The sequence below is a fragment of the Nylanderia fulva genome, unplaced genomic scaffold (assembly GCF_048542155.1).
Source record: "Nylanderia fulva isolate GAGA-0341 unplaced genomic scaffold, ASM4854215v1 Scaffold6, whole genome shotgun sequence".
Lineage (NCBI taxonomy): Eukaryota > Metazoa > Arthropoda > Insecta > Hymenoptera > Formicidae > Nylanderia > Nylanderia fulva.
The window spans coordinates 1744183-1765043 of NW_028190698.1; the positions used below are offsets into that span (position 1 = coordinate 1744183).

The following is a 20861-nucleotide window of genomic DNA, read 5'->3' on the forward strand; positions in this document are numbered from 1 at the left end:
CAGATATTTTGCATGAAAAAATATATTATACACGTAATAAAAAGTTACGTTGTGTGTTACGCCAATTAATTCCTTAAAATGCAATATAATTTACCGAATTTTTTTGCGCATTGCTCTTGATAAATGATTAAAATTAAATATGCAGAAACCGAGATCTTTCAAATATAGCGTCAATGAACTTTCACTTCTAAAAATATGTATATATATGCACAATTACTTTATATTATTTATTTACGTAATTAATTAATAAAAAAAATATATATATATATATATATATATATATATATATATATAATAAATATATTATTGCAAGAAAATATAACAAATTAATAACAATAAGGCACAATTACATATATGTATTATTTTATTACCTTATGTGTGTGATGAGTCTACAAAATATGCAGATATATATATATATGTAATTAAAAATATGCAGATATATGTAAAAAGCTAATGAAAATACCTCTTGACACGCAACTCTTTCTTCCGATTCCTTTTATTCCTCGCACAAACACCGTGCAAGTGGATTATATAAACAAAGAGTTATATGTTCCATAAATATTATGGAGAGAAACAGCGCGGTCTCCATATGAACGCACATACGCACACACCCATAAATATAATACGCTCGACCGTACTCGGCGCACTTCGTAGCGCGCATGAGCAGAAGCAAGAGGAATCAGTGAAAGCATTCGCAGCCTACTTCGCAGACTAGTCGACGGTGAGGCATCATGGCGATCGGTTAGGTGCCTTTCGTATCCGGCGTGTTACTTAGGAAAATTTGCTGTGATCTGTGTGAATTACCTGTCATCGGAGTTTCTCGGATCGTCGTCGTATTTTTTTTTCCCCATCGCTTAACGAGACGTGAATGACACGATGGTGAAATTGACCGAAGAGATGGTCGTGGCTCGCACGCGAGTGTCGGACTTCTCCGCCGTGAAGAAGCTCAATTGCTGGTGAGTAATGTATAGTATTTACGTCGGTGTGTGTCTGTGTGTGTGCGTGCGTCGCTTTTTAACGGTATAACCTCCGTCGCGAATTAATTCGCGACGACTCGGCCGCTTCGTCTCTCGAGCGATTAATGCGTTCGCACTCACCCGTGCGAACGAAATCGTAAAAACGGGCTTATCAAATTCCCTCGTACGCCTACTACGTACTGTACTTTGTGAGAAAAAAAGAGGATTATATATGATATGATCAGCCGAGCGCGACTAATTACTATTTCCCCCCTGAGACACGTGAAAGAACAGGCGAAAAAAAATTCGCAGATTCTAGTGGCTAGACTAGTTTTCACACGCTCGAATGTATAAGGAGAAATATATATTTTAGGATCACTTTTATAGAAATAAATACATTATGACAAGAAGTATTTATAATTCGAAAAAGAAAGTTTTTTTAATCTATGTTTTATCTGTTTTCTTTTTCATCATAATGAATAAAATGTACATATAAAGTTTGAGCTTCTATTTTGGAGCCAATCTGCATAATAAATATATATATATATATATATATATATACACACATATATATATATATATACACACACACATATATATACACACACACACACACACACACACACACACACACATATATATATATATATATATATATATATATACACACACATATATATATATATATATGTTGTAACAATATAATTTCTAGTCTGTTGTATCAATGTATATATTTTCTTTGTACAGGGGAACAGAATTAACAGATGTTAGCATTCTAAGAAAGATGATAAATGTAGAGGTTTTGTCATTAAGGTAAGTTAAAACACGTTAAAATTATAATATAAATAATTATCATTATTGGAGAAAAAATGTGACATCTATAAATTTGATTTATTATAATATTAGCACATGTAGCTCTTTGAATTAAGAGCATAATTTTTTACGTTTATTAGCAAGTAATCTATTACACAGGATTGAAATTATTCTGTTTGATCATTGCGATCTAAGCTATTTTTTATCTTACGAAAACATAGAAGCTGTAACGTATTCCTACTTTGGACATGATTGTATTAAACTCATGGTCACAACCTACAATCTCAAAAGTTGTTCTGCCCACACGTGCTTTGAATTCATTGTGATTCATCTGAGTCATTTAAAAACACAAATGTATATAAAGATATGAAGATCTGTCTGAGAGAGAAAAGCTATTTTTTTTTTATTTATAAGACAGTAAATACATTATTACAGAGGATATGCTATAAAGTTAGTTTTGAAAGTGCAATCAAAATTAATTTAAACAAAAAAGAGAAAAATAAATATGTATACATCTTCCTTTTTTATGAAAATGTATTTTTGAAAAAATATATATTGTGTGGAAACACTGCACAACTTTCTAATAAATTCTAATACTATTTCATTAATTTTTATAAAGAAGCTGTTTTACTTACATTTTTATCAATCTGAATTATCATAATTGCAAGAAGTACTTTTGATAAAAAGAATCATTATTTCTTTTTTATATAACATTAAAAATGAAAGGGGCATGTAAACATATACCAATATAGTTTTTTTATACCAAGAAACTTGATTAATTTACATATTTATGCTAAATATTACATATGATCTGTATAAAATAAAAATTGGTTGATAAAGAAGTTTTATAAACTTTGCTATGTCAAAATATACACATAAACTTGAAAAATTATAAATATTATATGTGTGAATTGTTACAAAGAGATATTACTAATGTTAGTATTTTGCATTGTTTAAAATAAAGTTTTATATAATCTGAAAATAATAATTCAAAATATATTTTTCTTATTTTCAGTATAAATAACATTAGCACTCTTGCTGATTTTCAATATTGCCGCAGACTTCAGGATTTATTTATACGAAGAAACAACATCAAAGATTTGAATGAAGTTTGTTACCTCCAAGAATTGCCTAGATTACGAAATTTGTGGCTCGGTGAAAATCCATGTGCAGAGAAAGAAGGGTAATATTTAATATAACATCTTTTTTTAAGAAATACTTCTGCATGTATATTGTATATAATCTATGTATAATTAACTTTTAATTAATTAATTATACAATGCTTATTTGTGTGGGAGAAAGCCCACTAATCTCCTAAGAGGACTGGAATCGATATTTGATTCTGACACCAGTCAATTACGAATCAGCTATTATTCCAATAAATTATTCTAAATAAAATTTCCGAATCTTTATTTTGACAGATATCGATTAGCTGTACTGCGAGCTTTGCCAAATCTGGAAAAATTAGATGACAAAGTAGTATCAGAAGAAGAAGTGCAAACTGCGATGACAATAGGTCAACCTTTAATACATCCTCTTGAAATGGATGCTTCTCCACAATCAGATGCAGTAACTCCAGAAGTAAGAACAAACTCTTTCTTTTTTTACTTTTTTTTTTTTAGAAACATTTTATAATATTGTAATAACAAAAAAAAATTGGTGAATGGTAAAATGCTAAACTATATTTTCATATTTAATGCACTTTATGCATTTAATATTTATTATTTTATCAATTATTTACAATATTTTTTGTAAGCTTTACATTTTAAAATTAATAGCTGCATATTTAACCATAATAATTTAAGTTATTAAAATTTACATAAATTGCAAATTATATAAAATCAATAAAATTCATTTTAAATGCATTACATGTATCTTAAATGTACTTTTAACAATCATCGCAAAATGCTAAATGACATTTATACTAAATTAGGATATTACTATTGAATACATTGAAGAAATTGAATTGGAACGACCTAGGAGATACAGTTCTTCTAGTGATCAGGTAATGTTATAAACACTATATTAACGCATTTCTTTTCTGATTTTCCTTCTCATCATTCAATAAAGTGGATAATTTGATAACAAAATGTTTGTTATATAATTATTGTGTTAAAATAAAATAATATACATATGTAGAATTATTTTTTCAGAGAAGTTTTGACGAAACACAACATACTCATGAAGAATATGACCCTGATAGAAGAAACGCAAATTATAATGCGTCATCGTCCCATCATTACTCACAAAATAATCAATATGCATATGAGGTCAGTCATGCATATCGTTCATATAATAGGAATAGAAATAATATCCCTTTCAATTATCATTTTCAAGAACAACTACTTATTAACAGAAAGTATAATTATGATTTTGGGAAGTTTTTTTATAGTCGTAATCCAGTTTCTAATATTTTCATGTATTATACTGTAGCAAAAAGTAGTTGATTCATTTACTTGATATTATCATTGATTGTAATAATTAATTAGAATCAAAAAAGAGCAATTCAAACGCTATATCTTTTAAAGTCTATGTCATTGCCTGATTATTGACTAACAGCTACAAAATGGACAATCAAAGAATCAGAGCAAAGATGACACTATGTGTACAGAGTCACGCAGCAACAATGAGACTGTGGCTACTAACACTCTTGAAATATCCAAGGTACATTCGCTATAATCGCACATTGTCTCGATGCAAAGTAGTAGTTATTAGTTTTTCAAAAAAACTTAATGGTCAAGTACATGATATTTATGATTGCAGTTATCATTATTCATATTTATATCTACAACAATTTAGAATATATCAGTAGCACTGTCATTAATAAATACTGACATTATTAACATTGATTAAATAAAATCTGACATTGACATGCATAAAAATTTTTTGGCTACATATGACTTTGTATGGCTCTGGGGAATATATAATGTCAAATAATTTTGTAACTGTCTTTTTATTGTTGTCATCTAATCATATCATATCCTTGCATATGGCTTCAATAAAATAGATAACTAATATTATAATACTAATTAACTAATCAAATTCAAAAGACTTGTACATTTGTCCTAAATATTCAATGTTTTAAAAAATAGAATTAGATTAAAACTCATTTATAGTATATTAATTTGTTGTAATTATATCATAAGTAGAATATGAATAATTTTATCAAATAAGACATAATAAACTTTAAATATTTGGAAAATGGTTGTTTGGATTAACGATTTTGCGGCTAAACTATTACACTTTAGTATTACATTTATATGATGTTATTATATATATATATATATTCAGGACAAATAGAAAATATAGTCTTTCTTATCTGCTAATATTTTATTCCAATAATGTGATGAAATTTTTATGAATTTAAAACCAATTTTCTCTTGAATACAATTTACATATAGCATTGTTTATACTTATAGAAAACAATGTTTTAGGATTATGATGACAGACCGGTAGTACAACGACATAATGGGGATGATGAAAGGCGAGCTTACTCCGAGTATGGTGGAAACGAAGTATCTCAACGTATCTATACACCAACATCACAGCGTGCACAGTATACTGTCAATGAACTTGCAGATGATAGACGTAATAATTACAGCTATGATGAGAGAACACGAGGAGAATACGAGGACTCATCGCAACCTCCAATGCCACAAGCAAGAAAAATGGCTGTTTATCATAATGAAAGGGTAACAAATAAACTATATATTATTTTTTCATCATACATTAAATTCAATGCAAATATAACAACTAAATATATAGTTATTGTAAGATAAAATATTGTATTTAAAAGTTTCCTTAAAATTAACGTTTTATTTTTATTTAATATTTGCAGGAAGATACAGGTCAAGTACCACCAGGTTGGGTAAGACACTCAGAAAAAGAGAAATGCAGAACACAATTTCATTATCACAGGCGGCCAGTAACGAGGGTATGCTTTATATCGTTGTTTTAAATTAAAGTACATATGTTATGAAATTTTACATATTTATAATATATATTTTTCTATTTAGAATTCAAATATATTATCTGCTGTGCTGTGTCTGGTCAAGGAGTTGGATTATCCTAGCTTAGAAGTGGTAGAAATGGCTGTTAGAAATCGAATGGACGAATTAGAAGAATGATGTTTCTGACACCGTCCCCAAAATCCACAGGGGACGGTTACTTTTTCCCAAATCGGCAACATGTCTTCTGCTCCGAGCCCAGAATTCTCCGACTCGCTTGATTCTACGATAACTAACCAATATACTGATAATGATGAGAATTACAACAATGACAAACATATTGATCGTCAGTTGGAAGAAAATAATGATAAATGTCAGGTTCGACGTAAATATGCCGAAAAAATTTGCTCAACAAACAATTCGAAAACAGTATCAATCGACCCAAATCCAAAGTTACTCGAAAATAATCAATCTGTTCATAAAATTAGAGACTCTGCATTAGATAATTTATCGTCGAAAGAAAAAAAGAGCAATGATGTAAGACGCGTAGCGAGCAGTGACAGCATTCCTCGTGGTGGTTACAATAATGTCATTTTAAACCAAGGATGCAGAGTTTTAAGTCAAGAGTGTGTGAGAAGATCAAAAAATCCGGATATTAGAAATACAATTACACCGCTTCGTTATATTCAATCAGCAAAAGGAACGTGGACCTACAATTTGTAAGTTGGATCGAAAATTTAATGAATTATAATCTCTCTGTCCTAAAATCAAGCTCTCTTATGAATATAAATAGAAATAATATTTCTGAAATAAAAGGAAAAAATGAGATAAATTTTAGTTAGTAATTGATAAAAAATTTATGATTACAAGATTAGTCTCATCATACTATTGGTCAGTGGAAAAAAGTATATGTAAAATTTATATATGATTGTGATATTTCTGCAAGGTATGAAGAGACAAATGTAATTATCTTTGTATATTATGCATACATACATTTAACAAGAAGTTGTAATTGCCATTTCTATTAATAAGAAATGTTTTAAAATCGAAACTAATGAAATCTTCGATTTCAAATGTCGTAAATCTGATGATTGATTTATGAATAATTTTACTTAACTGTTATTTTTTCACAATTTTATTCAATTTGTTAACATGAGCAATTTATATTTACAAATTTAAATAGTTTTATCTTGTGTATATATAAAATATAGAATCAAAAAGATAAATTACAAATATTAAATATTTTCTAAGCAAAGAATAATGTTTGATGTTTTTATTGAAGAAAATTATTGAAATTAAATTATTTGCCTAAAAAGATTGTTAAATCAATAATCTTGGAAGATTAATGTTTAAAAAGTGTAATAATTTTTACACTAAAATATGTGTGATGAGCGTATGTATATATGTAGAAAGCGATTTCGTATACAAAGGATATTCTATGAAAAGCTTTAAATGTATATTATTCACACATCTGTTATCAAAACCTCATTTGCATATATTAATACTTAAAAATATGTATATACTTAAACAAGAAATCCATTTCTATAGTATTATTATATATATATTCTATGGTATCTTAACTTTATTTGATTAGAGATATACAATTAATATGGTTTTAAATTGTTGTTTTAACAATATTACAAAGAGAAAAAAGATTGTATTATCATATATATAAAATTATGGAAGATTGTACTTAAAAAGACAATAGAATAATGAACAAAAAACAAGGGTAAGATAATTATAAGAACATTTATTATAACTTTAGACTGACAAACGCAAGTATAGGGCATATTTTTTGAGACAGACCCTTACATTATTTACTAGCTTACAAAAATACAGAAAGAAAACAAGATAATTTAATCTGCTACTGTTCCAATCAATGAAGCTAACAATATGATATTAGTAATTTAGTATTAAGATGTTTTATAACAATGTAAAACAATGATTTTATTATTCAGGACCGTCCACTCTTACATTATTTTACAACTGATATACATATATCATATTTACTTTTAATATAATTATAAATATATTATTATAAATATATTATTTAAACGTTATATAAAGAAAGACTAACACATTTTTGAATTATAGAACAAAAGGTGATACATTATAACTTGCATCATTGTGTTATACAAAATCAACTTTGAATTGTTACTCTTGTTAATGTTCTCTATATACATCACATAAACAACTTGTTAAATTATTTAAAAAATGAAAAATTGTATCTCCATGCTCTACTTATCTATATCTAATTCTTAATTTAATTTCAGATCTAATTTTATGTAAAAATGTCTGCTTCGATTGAAATATTAAACCCATATGTATGCTCAATTTCAAAAATAATTTTTTATTTTTTGTTTCCTAATTTTTACAAACAGTCTATCCTTTTTGTGGAAAATTATAAAGTCCATTTTGAATTTACATTCTGAAATTATATTCTGATAATATAAAAAAAAATCTTTAATTTTATATTGTCAAAACTGAGCAAATCTTAATTTTCCCCTTTTTCACTCATGAAGCAATATACATTTCTCTGTATCTATCAACAATTTTTATATAAAGTAATTTTTAATATAGTATTATATAAATAATATATCTTTCATCAAGACTTTAATATTAAACATATTTATGTGCATACTTTTTAGATATATATGTACATGTGAAAAATAACATTTATATATATTAAATAATTAAATCAACATATTGCATTGTTTTTTTATATTTTATTTTTTAACGAATATATGCAAAAAAACTCATAAATATATCTTCTTTTCAAAACAATTATTCATTTGATAAGTCAATCGTATGTGTATGCTTGCTGAAAAACATAAGAAACGCAGTAATAGCTTATATATTATATTTGGATATTAATTACATTTATTTATTTATATCACGGTCTTACATATGTAAGACCGTGATTTATATTATTAATTTTTCTGCATATATATATATATATTATACATGTTTACGATAAATAGAAATAGGTTATTTACTAGAGAATTTTATGAAACTTAAGCTCCTTGCACAATGCAATACAACAGGCAATAGGAATAGAAAATATCCACCAATAGGAGCAAAAAATAATATCTATCTCCTTTTCCGATTGGTTGATATTTTTTATTTCTTATTCTTATTGTCTGTTGTCTAGCATTGTGCAAGGGGCTTTATGGTGAATGTCCTGGAGCGTGTCTAGCCCATCTGTCATTTACATATGTCAGTGTGATTCAAGCTCGTTAACCATAATGGAGCAGCTGTCAAATAGTATATTTTTTGTATTAATTTGGATTTTTACGGCCTTTTCACCGGTAATTTACACATTTTTGCTTTGCTAATAGTAATTAAGATTCTTGATTATAATGTTTCTTCGTATGTCATTTGTGAAAACAGTTTGAAAGAAAGGACAACACGCTTGTGGAGCAATGTTTACTATGATATTAGTGTTGATAGTTAATGTCACATTATATAATTTTATGGTTTTGACATTTTATAATTTATTATATCTAAAAATATATATCTATGCATATTTACATTAACATCTAATTGTTATAAATGATAAAAGTTTATATATACACGATTTTATAGTTTATATATGATTGTCTGACAGTTATCAATTATATTTCCAGACTGCTGCACATTACTGTGTGTGGGGATTGTGTGAATCATGGGAATTTTGTTGCGATGAAAATATATGCTGCAGTAGCAAAGATTACAATATATGGATCACTGTGTAAATATAGTATAGTCAATTTAAAAAATATGTCATCATATCATACACATAATTAAAGCTAATTCATTGAAATCTTAACAGGATGATCATAGCTGCAATTGTAATCGGAATGGTGCTGGCTGGTACATGCTTGACCTACAATCTCCGTCGTATCTATCTTTATTTGCAACAAAGATATTATGGTTTTAATTCTGTGTCTGTGCCATCAGAATTCGAGTCTGACGGAAAATCAATAAAGATTTCACTTCAGGAGTAAAATATGTAAATAATCTTTAATTGGACCAAATTTGTAATATATTATTGTTAAATGTAAGCATGATACATTAAGTCTCTTATATTTCTAATAATTTATGCTTATACATTAGAATGTGTTAAGTAAATTATAATTGTGTATTGTTATTAGATAATTGTTTTATTACATATCCTCTTTCAATTATTTAATTCTTATATTGCATGTTGTTCTAAATATCATCCATGTTATGTTTCCATTCAAGTATCTTATCACTTATTTTAAAAGCATTCCAATTTTCATCCATTTTTGGAGCTCGCGGTTTAATGTGCACAGCCTCGCAAATTTCCTTTGTAATTTCAGGTATAAAGAAATCTGAAAGTTTTGGTGTAATATCTTTTTGTCGTGGCTCTGGATCTTTACTTCGCATGATAGTAGATGGCAACTGTTTCTCGTCTATGCTTAAATCTACTAAATTTTTGAAAATTGCTTCATCCAGTGGAAAATCCAGTGCTGTAGAAATCTATTAAAAAAAGATTCTTTCAAATTTTGACCCATCTGGGGAAATATTAAAATGTTATTTTTTTATAAATAAAATCTTACCTTTCCATTTACAAAACTTTTTTGTGCAGATGGCAAATGATCAATATCTCTGACAATCTTCTGTTGCTTAAGTTCTCTCAGTTTATTAATAGTACATGCAATAGAATTATATCCTGGTCGTTCCAATTCTTCTGCAGTAACAATATCTAGTGTTTTTTTCTCATTTGTATCACTTACTTTAATATCATTTTTCTTTTTGTGAAAAACTCCTGGGCCTACAGCAGTTTTTATTTTAAGACCTGATACATTATGTAATATAATCTTTTTAACTGGAGATGCTTTAGTTTTTGCAGCATTCTTGTAACATGGCATAACATTGGGTGTAACAGATTTTGTATTGATTGTTTCTTTTAGCATTTGTTTCTTTGATCTTTTCACAACGTTTGGTGCAGATAGTGATTTTTTCATCTTTGGACTTTTTTTAGACTCCATAGTATTTATCTTCTGTGTATTTTTACTAGTAGAAAGTTTACAGTTTCCAGTTGATGTAACCGATTGCATATATTGAGAGCTTCCTTTTCTTGTTTTACTTACATCTTTACTAAATACAACTTTTTTCAGTGTTACATCTTTATTTTCTTTCCCTTTTTGTTGCAAACTTTCCTTGTTATCTTTTAAAATATTATCTCGTGGACTTTTATTAGATTGCAAAGTGTTATAATTTTCTTTTATATTCTGAATACCATTTGCATTATGTAAAATTCTTGAAGTCTCGATTTTTGGAACATTTTTATTAGATGGAAATGTATTTTTTTGAATGTTCTTAGATGCAATATTACTGGAATGTGTTGAAATCTCTGTGTTATGATCACCCTGCAGTACATTCTTGTTACGAACACTTGTTGACAATTTCTTAGGATCTACAATTCTAACAGGTTTCTTGAGAGATACGATGCTCTTAATTCTCGGACCGTTCGTTCGTGAAACAGTCTTCTTCTTGTTACAGCATTCAACGTCCTTCTCCTTGTTTTGTACATTGTCAGAAAATTGGGAGAATCTAACCTTTGGTCTCGAAATTACTCCAATACTTTCCAATGGCATAGCTTATAATTTTTATAAATACAATTGCAGCAATTGTTGCACGAGAAATTTTCGATTACATATAAAAATAAATGCCCCTCAACAACACTAAATTCAATGTTTTATCATAAAATGCGTTGTAGAACCATACATATGAGAGGGGCTCGAATCAGTTCAAATGTACATATGTGTTAAATCATAATGGATTTAACTGTGAATTTCGTCTACGTGTAACGATTCTTCAAAAACATTTTTTTGACGATGATATGTAAATACAATACACGACTCACTTTTGCAATCCCGCGCAAGATGTTACGCGCGATTTAAATTTCATAACAATTGTTTTGACTGCGTTGCGCGCCATCTGGTGGTAAAGTCTTGAATTAATTAACGTCATCGCAAGTGGACGTCGAATCTGATTGGTAGTTCCACACGTGAAACATCAATCGGAAGCAATATTCCTATGGACCAATCTTGTCTGTTTTGCTAAATTTCACTAGTTGAAGATTCAGAAGATTGGTAGCACTGAATAGTCTGATCATACACAAAGTTTCAATTTGAAAGATCGTAACGGTCTTCAAGTAAAACTGTGGCAAAGGGGAAGAAGTGTCTTTTTCACACGGGTGTTGTCATATATATTTCAGTCTAATTCAACGAAAGCTGTCAAATTATTTCCATATTCATAATTGTGTACATATCAAGCAGACTTGCGTAAAAATGAAGCCTGCGTAAGTATTGTAAAGTTAACCATTGTATTCTCAGACAGGCAATGCTGATGAACAACATCGACGATGCACAAATACTCATGCATGTATTTTAGAAAATAAAACGCGACCAACATGCGCGAAATAAATATATTTTTCATCATTTTTCAGACGTTCAAGAACTCCAGCTCGTAAACCGATTATTCGACCGAAGGGATCGAATATGGTGTCCAAGGATCCTGTTCAAGTGTACTGTCGTTTACGACCAATGCAATTTTCCACAGATGTGTCATGCATGAGAATTGTCTCTGACACAACGTTAGTCATAACACCGCCAGAATCAGCAGTCAATTTTCGTACTATAACTAAAGAGATACAAACAACATTCAGTCATATATTTATGCCTGATGTTACACAAAGGGAGGTATTTAAAACAGTTGCGCTTCCTCTTGTGGAAAATCTCATTCATGGAAAAAATGGTCTGCTGTTTGCTTATGGCGTTACTGGCAGTGGGAAGACTTATACGATGACTGGAGAATCACAGGATGCTGGTATCATGCCTCGCTGCCTGGATGTTATTTTTAATACCATTACAAATTATCAAACAAAAAAGTTTGTCTTTAAGCCAGATAAATTGAATGGTTTTGATGTACAAAGTGAGGCTGATGCTATGTTAGACAGGCAACATGAACTTCATGCAGGCATATCACAGAAAACAGGGAGAATTGGCAAGCAGTAAGTTTTTATACTTAAGATAAATATGAATACATTTATGTTAAAGATAATATTATATAATGATTTATTGTGAAATAATTTATGATAGTCGTAAAGTGGACAGTGATGGAGACAGTAATCCAACAGTAGCCCATGAACGTAATGAATCGCAAACTGTAATGATTGAATCTGACAATGCATATGCTATATTTATAACATATGTTGAAATATATAATAACGTTGTATATGATTTGTTAGATGAAGATGATATTAGAACTAAGTAAGTATACTGCAAGAAAGATGAAATTAATTAAAAAGTTTGATTGCTGTATATTTAAACATTTTTTTATTTATTATAGGACACTACAGAGTAAAATTGTCAGAGAAGACGGTAATAAAAATATGTATGTACATGCTGTCACAGAGATTGAGGTAAAAAGTGCAGAGGAAGCTTTTGAACTATTTCAACGTGGGCAACGGAAGAGACGCGTTGCACACACAGCATTAAATGCAGAATCGAGTAGATCCCATAGTGTTTTTACTATTCGACTTGTACAGGTATTTTTTTTTTTTTTTTACTTTTACTTTTACATCAGAATTATTTTGGTTTACAAATACTTATAATTTCTCTTGTATTTTAGGCACCTTTAGATTGTGAGGGTGAACATGTAATGCAGGATAAACGAGTCGTGTGTGTAAGTCAACTATCTTTAGTAGATTTAGCAGGTAGTGAACGCACAAATCGCACTAAAAATACTGGTCAACGTTTACGAGAAGCAGGTAAAATATTTTGCGTTTGTCGTGTTTATGAAATTTATGAAAGCATTTTAATGATAAATGTGTGTAATATTTAGGGAATATTAATAATTCACTGATGACTCTGCGCTCATGTCTGGAAATTTTGAGAGAAAATCAGAGCCAAGGTACAAACAAGATGGTACCATATCGGGATTCTAAACTAACTCATTTGTTCAAAAATTATTTTGATGGTGAAGGGCAAGTCAGAATGATAGTCTGTGTAAATCCAAGAACAGATGATTATGATGAGACAATTGTATGTAAATTAAATTATTGAATCTATCTTAAAAAAAAATGTAATTACCATAACAATAATTTTTAAATATTTATATGTAGCAAATCATGAAGTTCGCGGAAATGACTCAAGAAGTGCAAATTGCACGATCAAATCCTTTAAAATTAGATCTTGGTTTTACTCCTGGAAGGAGACAAGCAAATAAGGTAATATGAAATATGTAGTAAATATCTGTATAGCTCCAATAATACTTTATCACTCAAAAATATTAATTTTTTTCTTTTCAGATATTCAAAGAAGCAAGAAGTAAATTGGAAAAAGAGGGACGACCAGACGCTGCTGATCTAGATATTGATTTAGGTTTAGTGTACAGGTATTGCAATTTACTATATATAACTCTAATCAAGAAAAAATTTCTTTTAACTTTTATTCTATAAATTATTCTTTATAACATTGAATTACATGTTTAATTACATTTTAGTTTGGGTGGACCTTTTCCTCAATTGGAAATTATTAATTCAGACAATGATCAAATAATACATTCCTTAATGCAGTTCTTGGAACAACGTATCGACAAGCGCAATATTCTTCGTATGGATTTACAAAAGAACCGTGAGATGTTTTTTTCATTTAGTTTTAATAAATAATATTGCAATCTAATGTGCAATGTATTCTAATAAAATGTTTATTTTATTTATAGAAGAGGATTTCAGAAAAAAGATAATAGGAATGGAACAAGAAAATGTAAATTTGAAAGTCGAAGTTGCTTCATTGAAAGCTTCAAATACACAGCAAAAGAGAAAGGTACATTTTTAATAACTCTATCATGAACACGATTAGAATGTACTAATTGCATTTTTTATTTTCAGATATCTGCATTTGAAGGACATCTCTGTAAAACGGAAACGCAAATTGATACTCTTTTATGTAAATTAAACTCTGCTAATGAAACAATACGCAATTTGCAGCAAGAAGTAGGTTTAATATTGTATTTATGTATGTTTGTGTCTATGTGTTGTGTTATAATTATTTAAATAATACAAATTTTATATTTAGATAAGGGATAGGGATTTGGCATTGAATCAACGTTTAATAGATAAACAAAGAGTAAAGCAGAGATATAATACAAAGATACAAGTTGAAACAGATAAAATGAACAGAGAATTAGAAATCAAATTGCGCCAACAGCGTGAGCATCTTCAGGTAATTATTTCAACCTTATATTTAACATTTGTTTTAACTTTATAAGATTTTACAATGTTTAATATATCCATAATTGTTTAGAATCAAATGAAAGAAAAGGAAGATAAATTGCGATTAGTGAAGAAAATTTTAGTTGACGACAATTCTATAATCCCATCAAAAGGACAAGCTCCAGAATCAACAGCAAAAATAATCAGTCCAGACAGAGAAACCAGAATATCACGAAAGGTTACATTTTATTCAATTTTTCGTTTAAATATCTTTAACAAGTTGTGTATAATACATAAAAAAATTAAAAATTTGTTTATATACAGGATAGAGTACCCGTTTCAAATCCGAGGTACAGACGTTCGCAAAGTGCTGATCGATGGATCGATCATAGACCTCAGACTCTTGTACCGATCGGAACTGTATTACAACCGTTAATGCAAAGAAGGCGAAGTATAACGCGACTTACTTCCCCGAAGGAAATTACGGATGGTGCATCTAGATATTGTCTTGTCGCGCAAGAGCATGATACAGATGGAGAACTCGAAACAAAATTATTTAAGGTAGAAATAATGAAATTTTCTTCTATAATGCATGTTTATGATTTGATATATGGAAGTTTTCTAAAAAAAATGTTTTTTTCCAATTTTTTAAACAGGGTGACATACTACCGACAAGCGGCGGTGGAGCACAGGTAATATTTAATGATATGGAATGTTTAAAACAATCATCACCGAAAGCAAGAAAACGTACTGGACCTCGAGAAGAAAATGTCGACCAAACAGATACTATCACACAGATGGAAACAAAGAGAGCACGGGTATAATCTTTATAATTAAAAATATAAAGACTTATTTATGCACAAGGTAATAAATTCTCTGATATTAATTTATGAATTATTCTCTGATATTCCAACATTATTGCAAGTTGATATTACAAAATATGTGTGATATATTTTATTCTCATGATATTCTTAAGATTTAATCAGAAACGTACATAACTTTTACTAAATTTTTATTAATATTTTTATATTTTTACAAATCCATTTTACATTCTAAAACAAGAATTTATAAATAATATTCATATGATTATTGTTACAGAAATATATGATAACATATGAATATTATATATATTGATATGTATATATATTACATTGCATTTATTGATTATTTAAACAAGACATTTCACTATAAAAATGAAAAAAATTTAATATAGATATAAAAATACACATAGTTTAAATATATATTTTGTAAATATACACCAGCATGTATGTATATGCGTATGCATACAAATATGTATATAGTTATGATTCTTTAAATTGTAAAGATGTATGTGGACGAAGAGATGGATCTGGTAGTGAGTTAGCACCTGAGGTATTTCTTTGTAAATTTAAAAGATGATTTTCTTGTTCCGAGCTATAAAAATAATATGTAATTACAATTTACCTTTTGCGTGATCTTTTTTTATATATATTTTCTTGTCTCCCTCCCCTCCCCTTTGCTTATTAGCATTGCTAATTTAACTTACCAATTCACCAAACTCTCATTATTACTATTTTCCTTCACAAATGTTACCAGTCCATATGAATTATGTTTATCTAAAGTTCCGTTGTAAACTAATAAATCATCTACCAATATCTGCATAATAATAAACGTTTTTGTATAAATGGCAAATTGGAAAATTATCGATAAACATAATGCAATTTATTTTTCTTACTGCAAATTCTTTAACTCTTCTTTGCGTCGTTTTCCCATAATTCCATATTTTAATCGTTGATACCATAACAGGATGGTAAAATATTAAATACACACGATTTGTCTGAAAAACACAAAATATGAAAAAAATTAAATATTGAATATACTTTTATAGTATACTATATTTTCACTTACTTGTCCAGGAAGTATAGGTGCTAACCAAGCATGACGTCCGTCTTTAGTATTATTTATTCCATCGATAAGTTTATCTGGAGTACGAATATCATTATCTATGCCTTCTATTATATTAACACTTTCAGGAAATGCAGCTATATCTGGTAAAAAAAACTAAAATTAGCAATATTAATATCATAAATATTAATGAAAATTATTGAATTTATTTATTTAGATTTATTCTCTTTTAAAAGATACATAAAAATAATTAAAAGTAATATAAATCAAATTAAAAGGGGGGATATAAATAATTTACAAATGCAAATTGAAAAAAAAAGAGTATTTTTTTCAGAGAATATTAGGAAGTCAAATTTTTAATTAAATTGCAGATTGTGAACATACTATCTGCAGTTAACTTGATTTCATTTCCATAATTATCATATATTTGTATTCCATTCAGGCCAACGTAGTAAGAGTCTCCCCATGTGGAGAAAATTATTATTTGATAAACAAATCCCTGCGGCATTGACGGAGCTTCATAGTTTGAATCCAAAGATGCAGGTTCTAAAATATTATAAATATGTATTTATTTTATATTATAAATATCTATATTATAAAGATATAAATATATTTTTTGTGTTGCGTGCGCGCACAGTTTATACATACATAAATGACTAACAATAAGATACCTTCGGATGATTTAACTAAATCAGCAGAATGATCTGAAAGATGTACTTGAGCAAGTGGATTATTAGCAAAGTTAATTTCCTGTGCAAAGTCATAATGGCAAGATCCCGGCGCGCGTCTTAATAAAAAGCCTTCAAGATTTTCGTCGTGTAATTGTTTACCATCCAATTTAACTAATAATCGTTTTACCTAAGTAAACGAGATTATTTTCTTAATCGATTGTTACAATAGCAAATCATATATTTGAATTTTATATATCTTACTCCACAATAAGACAGCTCCAGAGATGCATTGTAATTCCAAATTCGCATTCCTGTTAGATACACATCCGTATTAAATGTAATTGTTATTACAATTCTTTTATTCGATGTTACATCTGCTAGCCACATGTGATCCATTTCAGTTGTAACATTACATCCATCAATCAAATTCGTTAAATGCGTATTTTCTACATTACAGTGTAAATTAGCATTTGCTAATGGAACTGTTATACCTTGATCTCCAATTAATTCTATACCAGTAAGACCTATAAATTGATGCTAATTTCAACATCATCTATAAGAAACTTATTGAAATGAATTATATTCCCTCAAAAATTTCATTAAATTTTTCTCTGAAATATTTTTAACATCACTATAATAGTTTAAAAGATATTCGCGTGCATCATTTAAAATAGAATATTCTGTGTAATATATCTCATAGATAATAAGACATTTACTCACCAACCAAATGCTGTAAACCCCAATTAGAAATTATAATTAACTGAATTTCTCTACAGCATAAAATGGTAGAAGATGTATTGTAAATTTTACTATTGGTATACAAATTGGAAGAATTCTCAATAGGATTTTCATTAGTTATATGTCTTGCTGAAGTAATCTAAAACGAATACATTATACACAACATTATATATACTTATTCTCGAATGAATTATGTGTGTACAAAAGTCCTTACATCATTAATTGTTGCTGTTATCGGGCGAATTGTTTCTTTCTCCTCATAATCTGACATTCCATTATTGAATTCTATGAACGTATTATCATGTTTTGATATCAATTCCAGAATATTTTCATCCGTTGTAAATAATATAGTCTACATCACAGTCTCAATTATTTTTGTGCATTATAATGTATTAAAGTAATTTTTAAATATAACTATATATGTATACGACAAAAAAGAGAAAGTATGATACAGAGAATAAGCATATTATTGCTGTTTAATTTAATAATATATAGATTATTATATATGTAAAATATATTTTGTAATATTAAAACGAAACAATTTTTTATATAATTTAGAATTTATCATCGATAAAATTTCGTACATCACCAAAAGAGTCGAGGCTACCCATATCATCGCCCGATGCTCTAGCAATTTCCCCATAAAAAATAGTAATGTCATTCAATTTAATGATAATATCTTTAGCTCCCCTGAAGGAATGTATTCTAGATTTGTTGTAGTTCTGAAAAAGAGCAATGTTAAAAGTAAAAATATTTTTATATACATCTACATCTATATTAACTTATAATTATTGTAAAAATACTCTACCCATATTCTGATCATTGCTATAGTAATTGCGAATTCAAATATGATATGAACATAATGATGGTCACCACTTGAATAAGGCATTAACCATAAATTTGCGTCATCTCTCGTTTGATTAATACCATTAATCAAATTATTTACAATATGAGAATTATGACTGTTATCCAATGATTTATTAGAGCTCGTATCTGCATAGATATTTTTTATCTTAGCCGGTTCTCCGGTATTTGAAAAAATTTCGATGCCATTAAGCCCTACATAATATTTATCACCCCAGGTAGAAAGAATATTAATAATTAATGAGTCTCCTGATGGCAATTCCGGAATAATGAAGTTTTTGTAAATTTTATCTAAAAATTATATGAAATGATTACCAAATCATATTATATATATGAAAAAGATAGATTTAATATTGTATGCATCTCGAAAAAATATACATATATAAGATTTTAAGATAAATATAGACCTGTTCCTGGCAGATCAATATTTGATGCGTGATCATTACTTTTGACGAAATCGTTTTCAAGTACGCTAAAAGATTTAAGAGTCTCTTGGCTAGATAATTTTGATTTTTCTTCACTCTGTATACTAAAGGCGGAACTACTCGAATAATAATTGTCATCCAACAAATGTAATCGCTTATTTACATGATCTTGAACATTTGTAAAGCATTTGTACTCCAAATTAGATTCCTTATTATCGCAAATCCTTGCATTGTCATAATTTTCAACAGGCGCTAAATAATTATTGCTGTGCAATTCTAACTGCTTCTTTTCTAAATATGCATCTAAGTCACGAAAGTCATCTTTTATACGGTGTTTCGCATTTACAACTGCAGAACAGGCGCGTGTTTTTGTTTGTTCAACTTCGTTCTTTGGTGTATTTGGCAGTGATTTGCTTGCAGACGTTTGTAATTTAATATTATCATCAACATCGTAAAGCTCATTCAAACATGCGCCAGGTTGTATATTTCTAAATAAGGAAACAAAATTTATTCTTTATTATATATATATATATATATATATATATATATATATATTCTAAGAACAAAATATACAATAAGATACATGTGGATCTTACGTATCATCAGCTTCCTTCTTAAGAAATATATTTTTGAAATGATCATCAATCAAAATTGCTTCCATTTGCAGTGATTTGGCATCGTTATCTGTATTCATTTTCCCTATATTGCTGATGAAAGAGTAACATAATAATAAAATGCAATTTATTCTTCCAGAAATAAACACGCATACATAAGTTATATGCCCACAATGTTTTATATTTATATACATATGAATAATACATACCAAGTCATTTCCAGCAACCACGATGGCATTTCAAGTGTGCTATCAGGCAAGGATGAAATCGTTCTTTCGGGCTTATCATGCGTAACATTATCCATACTTTACTTTTCTTATTTTATCACTGATATGCCACCGCGTGCAATGCGATCCAAATACTTTATTATGGCAATGACACGCTAAATTATTGTAGTTGTTCGTGTAAGCTCTGTCACTTCATCGAAAACTTGTCGGAGTTGCAATTTTTTTCATGTTGCGGAAAAGAGCGCGTAATAATTTTCATGACTTTATACAGAGATTCCAAAGTGTTTTTAACCATAATGTTTTTAACGATAATGACCGATCTCAGAAATATCCATTGTCGGCTGTTCTATTCTCGTTCTGTTTGCCATTATCACCATGGAAACCCTTCGGGGGTGTTGAAGTGTTGACGCGCCTACGCGCAATTTTTAAGCTATTAATGAGAAACTGTTATCGGTTCTGCGCCGATAACATATACGTCAGTTTTGCAGAATAAAAA

At 28.7% G+C, this 20861-nt stretch overlaps 5 protein-coding genes across 8 annotated transcripts; 3 read left to right on the forward strand and 2 right to left on the reverse strand.

Moving 5' to 3' along the window:
- The first annotated feature begins 690 nt into the window (after window positions 1-690).
- LOC114941810 (uncharacterized) lies at window positions 691-7998 on the forward strand. 2 transcript variants are annotated; one of them, XM_029316958.2, is made up of 10 exons: window positions 691-956; window positions 1704-1769; window positions 2785-2952; window positions 3191-3350; window positions 3703-3774; window positions 3923-4039; window positions 4329-4433; window positions 5204-5461; window positions 5608-5703; window positions 5786-7995. In XM_029316958.2, the coding sequence occupies exons 1-10, from the start codon at window positions 877-879 to the stop codon at window positions 5894-5896; spliced, it is 1233 nt and encodes a 410-aa protein (XP_029172791.1). In that variant the 5' UTR covers window positions 691-876; the 3' UTR covers window positions 5897-7995. The 2 variants fall into 2 exon arrangements, with proteins under 2 accessions (XP_029172791.1, XP_029172797.1); XM_029316964.2 differs by lacking the exon at window positions 4329-4433 and having other exon boundaries at window positions 5786-7998.
- An 892-nt stretch (window positions 7999-8890) lies between these two features.
- On the forward strand, window positions 8891-9845 carry LOC114942487 (uncharacterized). Its single transcript, XM_029317860.2, has 3 exons — window positions 8891-9024; window positions 9343-9446; window positions 9528-9845. The coding sequence occupies exons 1-3, from the start codon at window positions 8893-8895 to the stop codon at window positions 9700-9702; spliced, it is 411 nt and encodes a 136-aa protein (XP_029173693.1). The 5' UTR covers window positions 8891-8892; the 3' UTR covers window positions 9703-9845.
- Window positions 9342-11645, reverse strand: LOC114942475 (uncharacterized). Its single transcript, XM_029317850.2, has 2 exons — window positions 10279-11645; window positions 9342-10198 (listed from the first exon to the last, which is right to left on the reverse strand). Exons 1-2 carry the CDS (start codon window positions 11317-11319, stop codon window positions 9908-9910), a joined length of 1332 nt encoding a protein of 443 aa, XP_029173683.2. The 5' UTR covers window positions 11320-11645; the 3' UTR covers window positions 9342-9907.
- A 159-nt stretch (window positions 11646-11804) lies between these two features.
- Window positions 11805-16384, forward strand: LOC114942466 (kinesin-like protein KIF23). Of its 2 annotated transcripts, XM_085487911.1 has the most exons (16): window positions 11805-12026; window positions 12174-12737; window positions 12826-12996; window positions 13076-13274; window positions 13358-13496; window positions 13571-13770; window positions 13851-13955; window positions 14037-14122; window positions 14231-14361; window positions 14450-14553; window positions 14619-14723; window positions 14806-14952; window positions 15034-15180; window positions 15267-15503; window positions 15599-15806; window positions 16041-16384. In XM_085487911.1, exons 1-15 carry the CDS (start codon window positions 12016-12018, stop codon window positions 15764-15766), a joined length of 2514 nt encoding a protein of 837 aa, XP_085344037.1. In that variant the 5' UTR covers window positions 11805-12015; the 3' UTR covers window positions 15767-15806; window positions 16041-16384. The 2 variants fall into 2 exon arrangements, with proteins under 2 accessions (XP_085344037.1, XP_029173674.2); XM_029317841.2 differs by lacking the exon at window positions 16041-16384 and having other exon boundaries at window positions 15599-15832.
- LOC114942784 (katanin-interacting protein-like) lies at window positions 16038-20805 on the reverse strand. Of its 2 annotated transcripts, XM_029318227.2 has the most exons (14): window positions 20348-20805; window positions 20121-20231; window positions 19507-20012; window positions 19044-19390; window positions 18820-18957; window positions 18450-18587; window positions 18218-18374; window positions 17759-18021; window positions 17498-17684; window positions 17211-17372; window positions 16830-16969; window positions 16657-16758; window positions 16468-16577; window positions 16038-16355 (listed from the first exon to the last, which is right to left on the reverse strand). In XM_029318227.2, exons 1-14 carry the CDS (start codon window positions 20440-20442, stop codon window positions 16244-16246), a joined length of 2568 nt encoding a protein of 855 aa, XP_029174060.1. In that variant the 5' UTR covers window positions 20443-20805; the 3' UTR covers window positions 16038-16243. The 2 variants fall into 2 exon arrangements, with proteins under 2 accessions (XP_029174060.1, XP_029174067.1); XM_029318234.2 differs by lacking the exons at window positions 16038-16355; window positions 16468-16577; window positions 16657-16758 and having other exon boundaries at window positions 16892-16982.
- Between the last annotated feature and the right edge of the window lie 56 nt (window positions 20806-20861).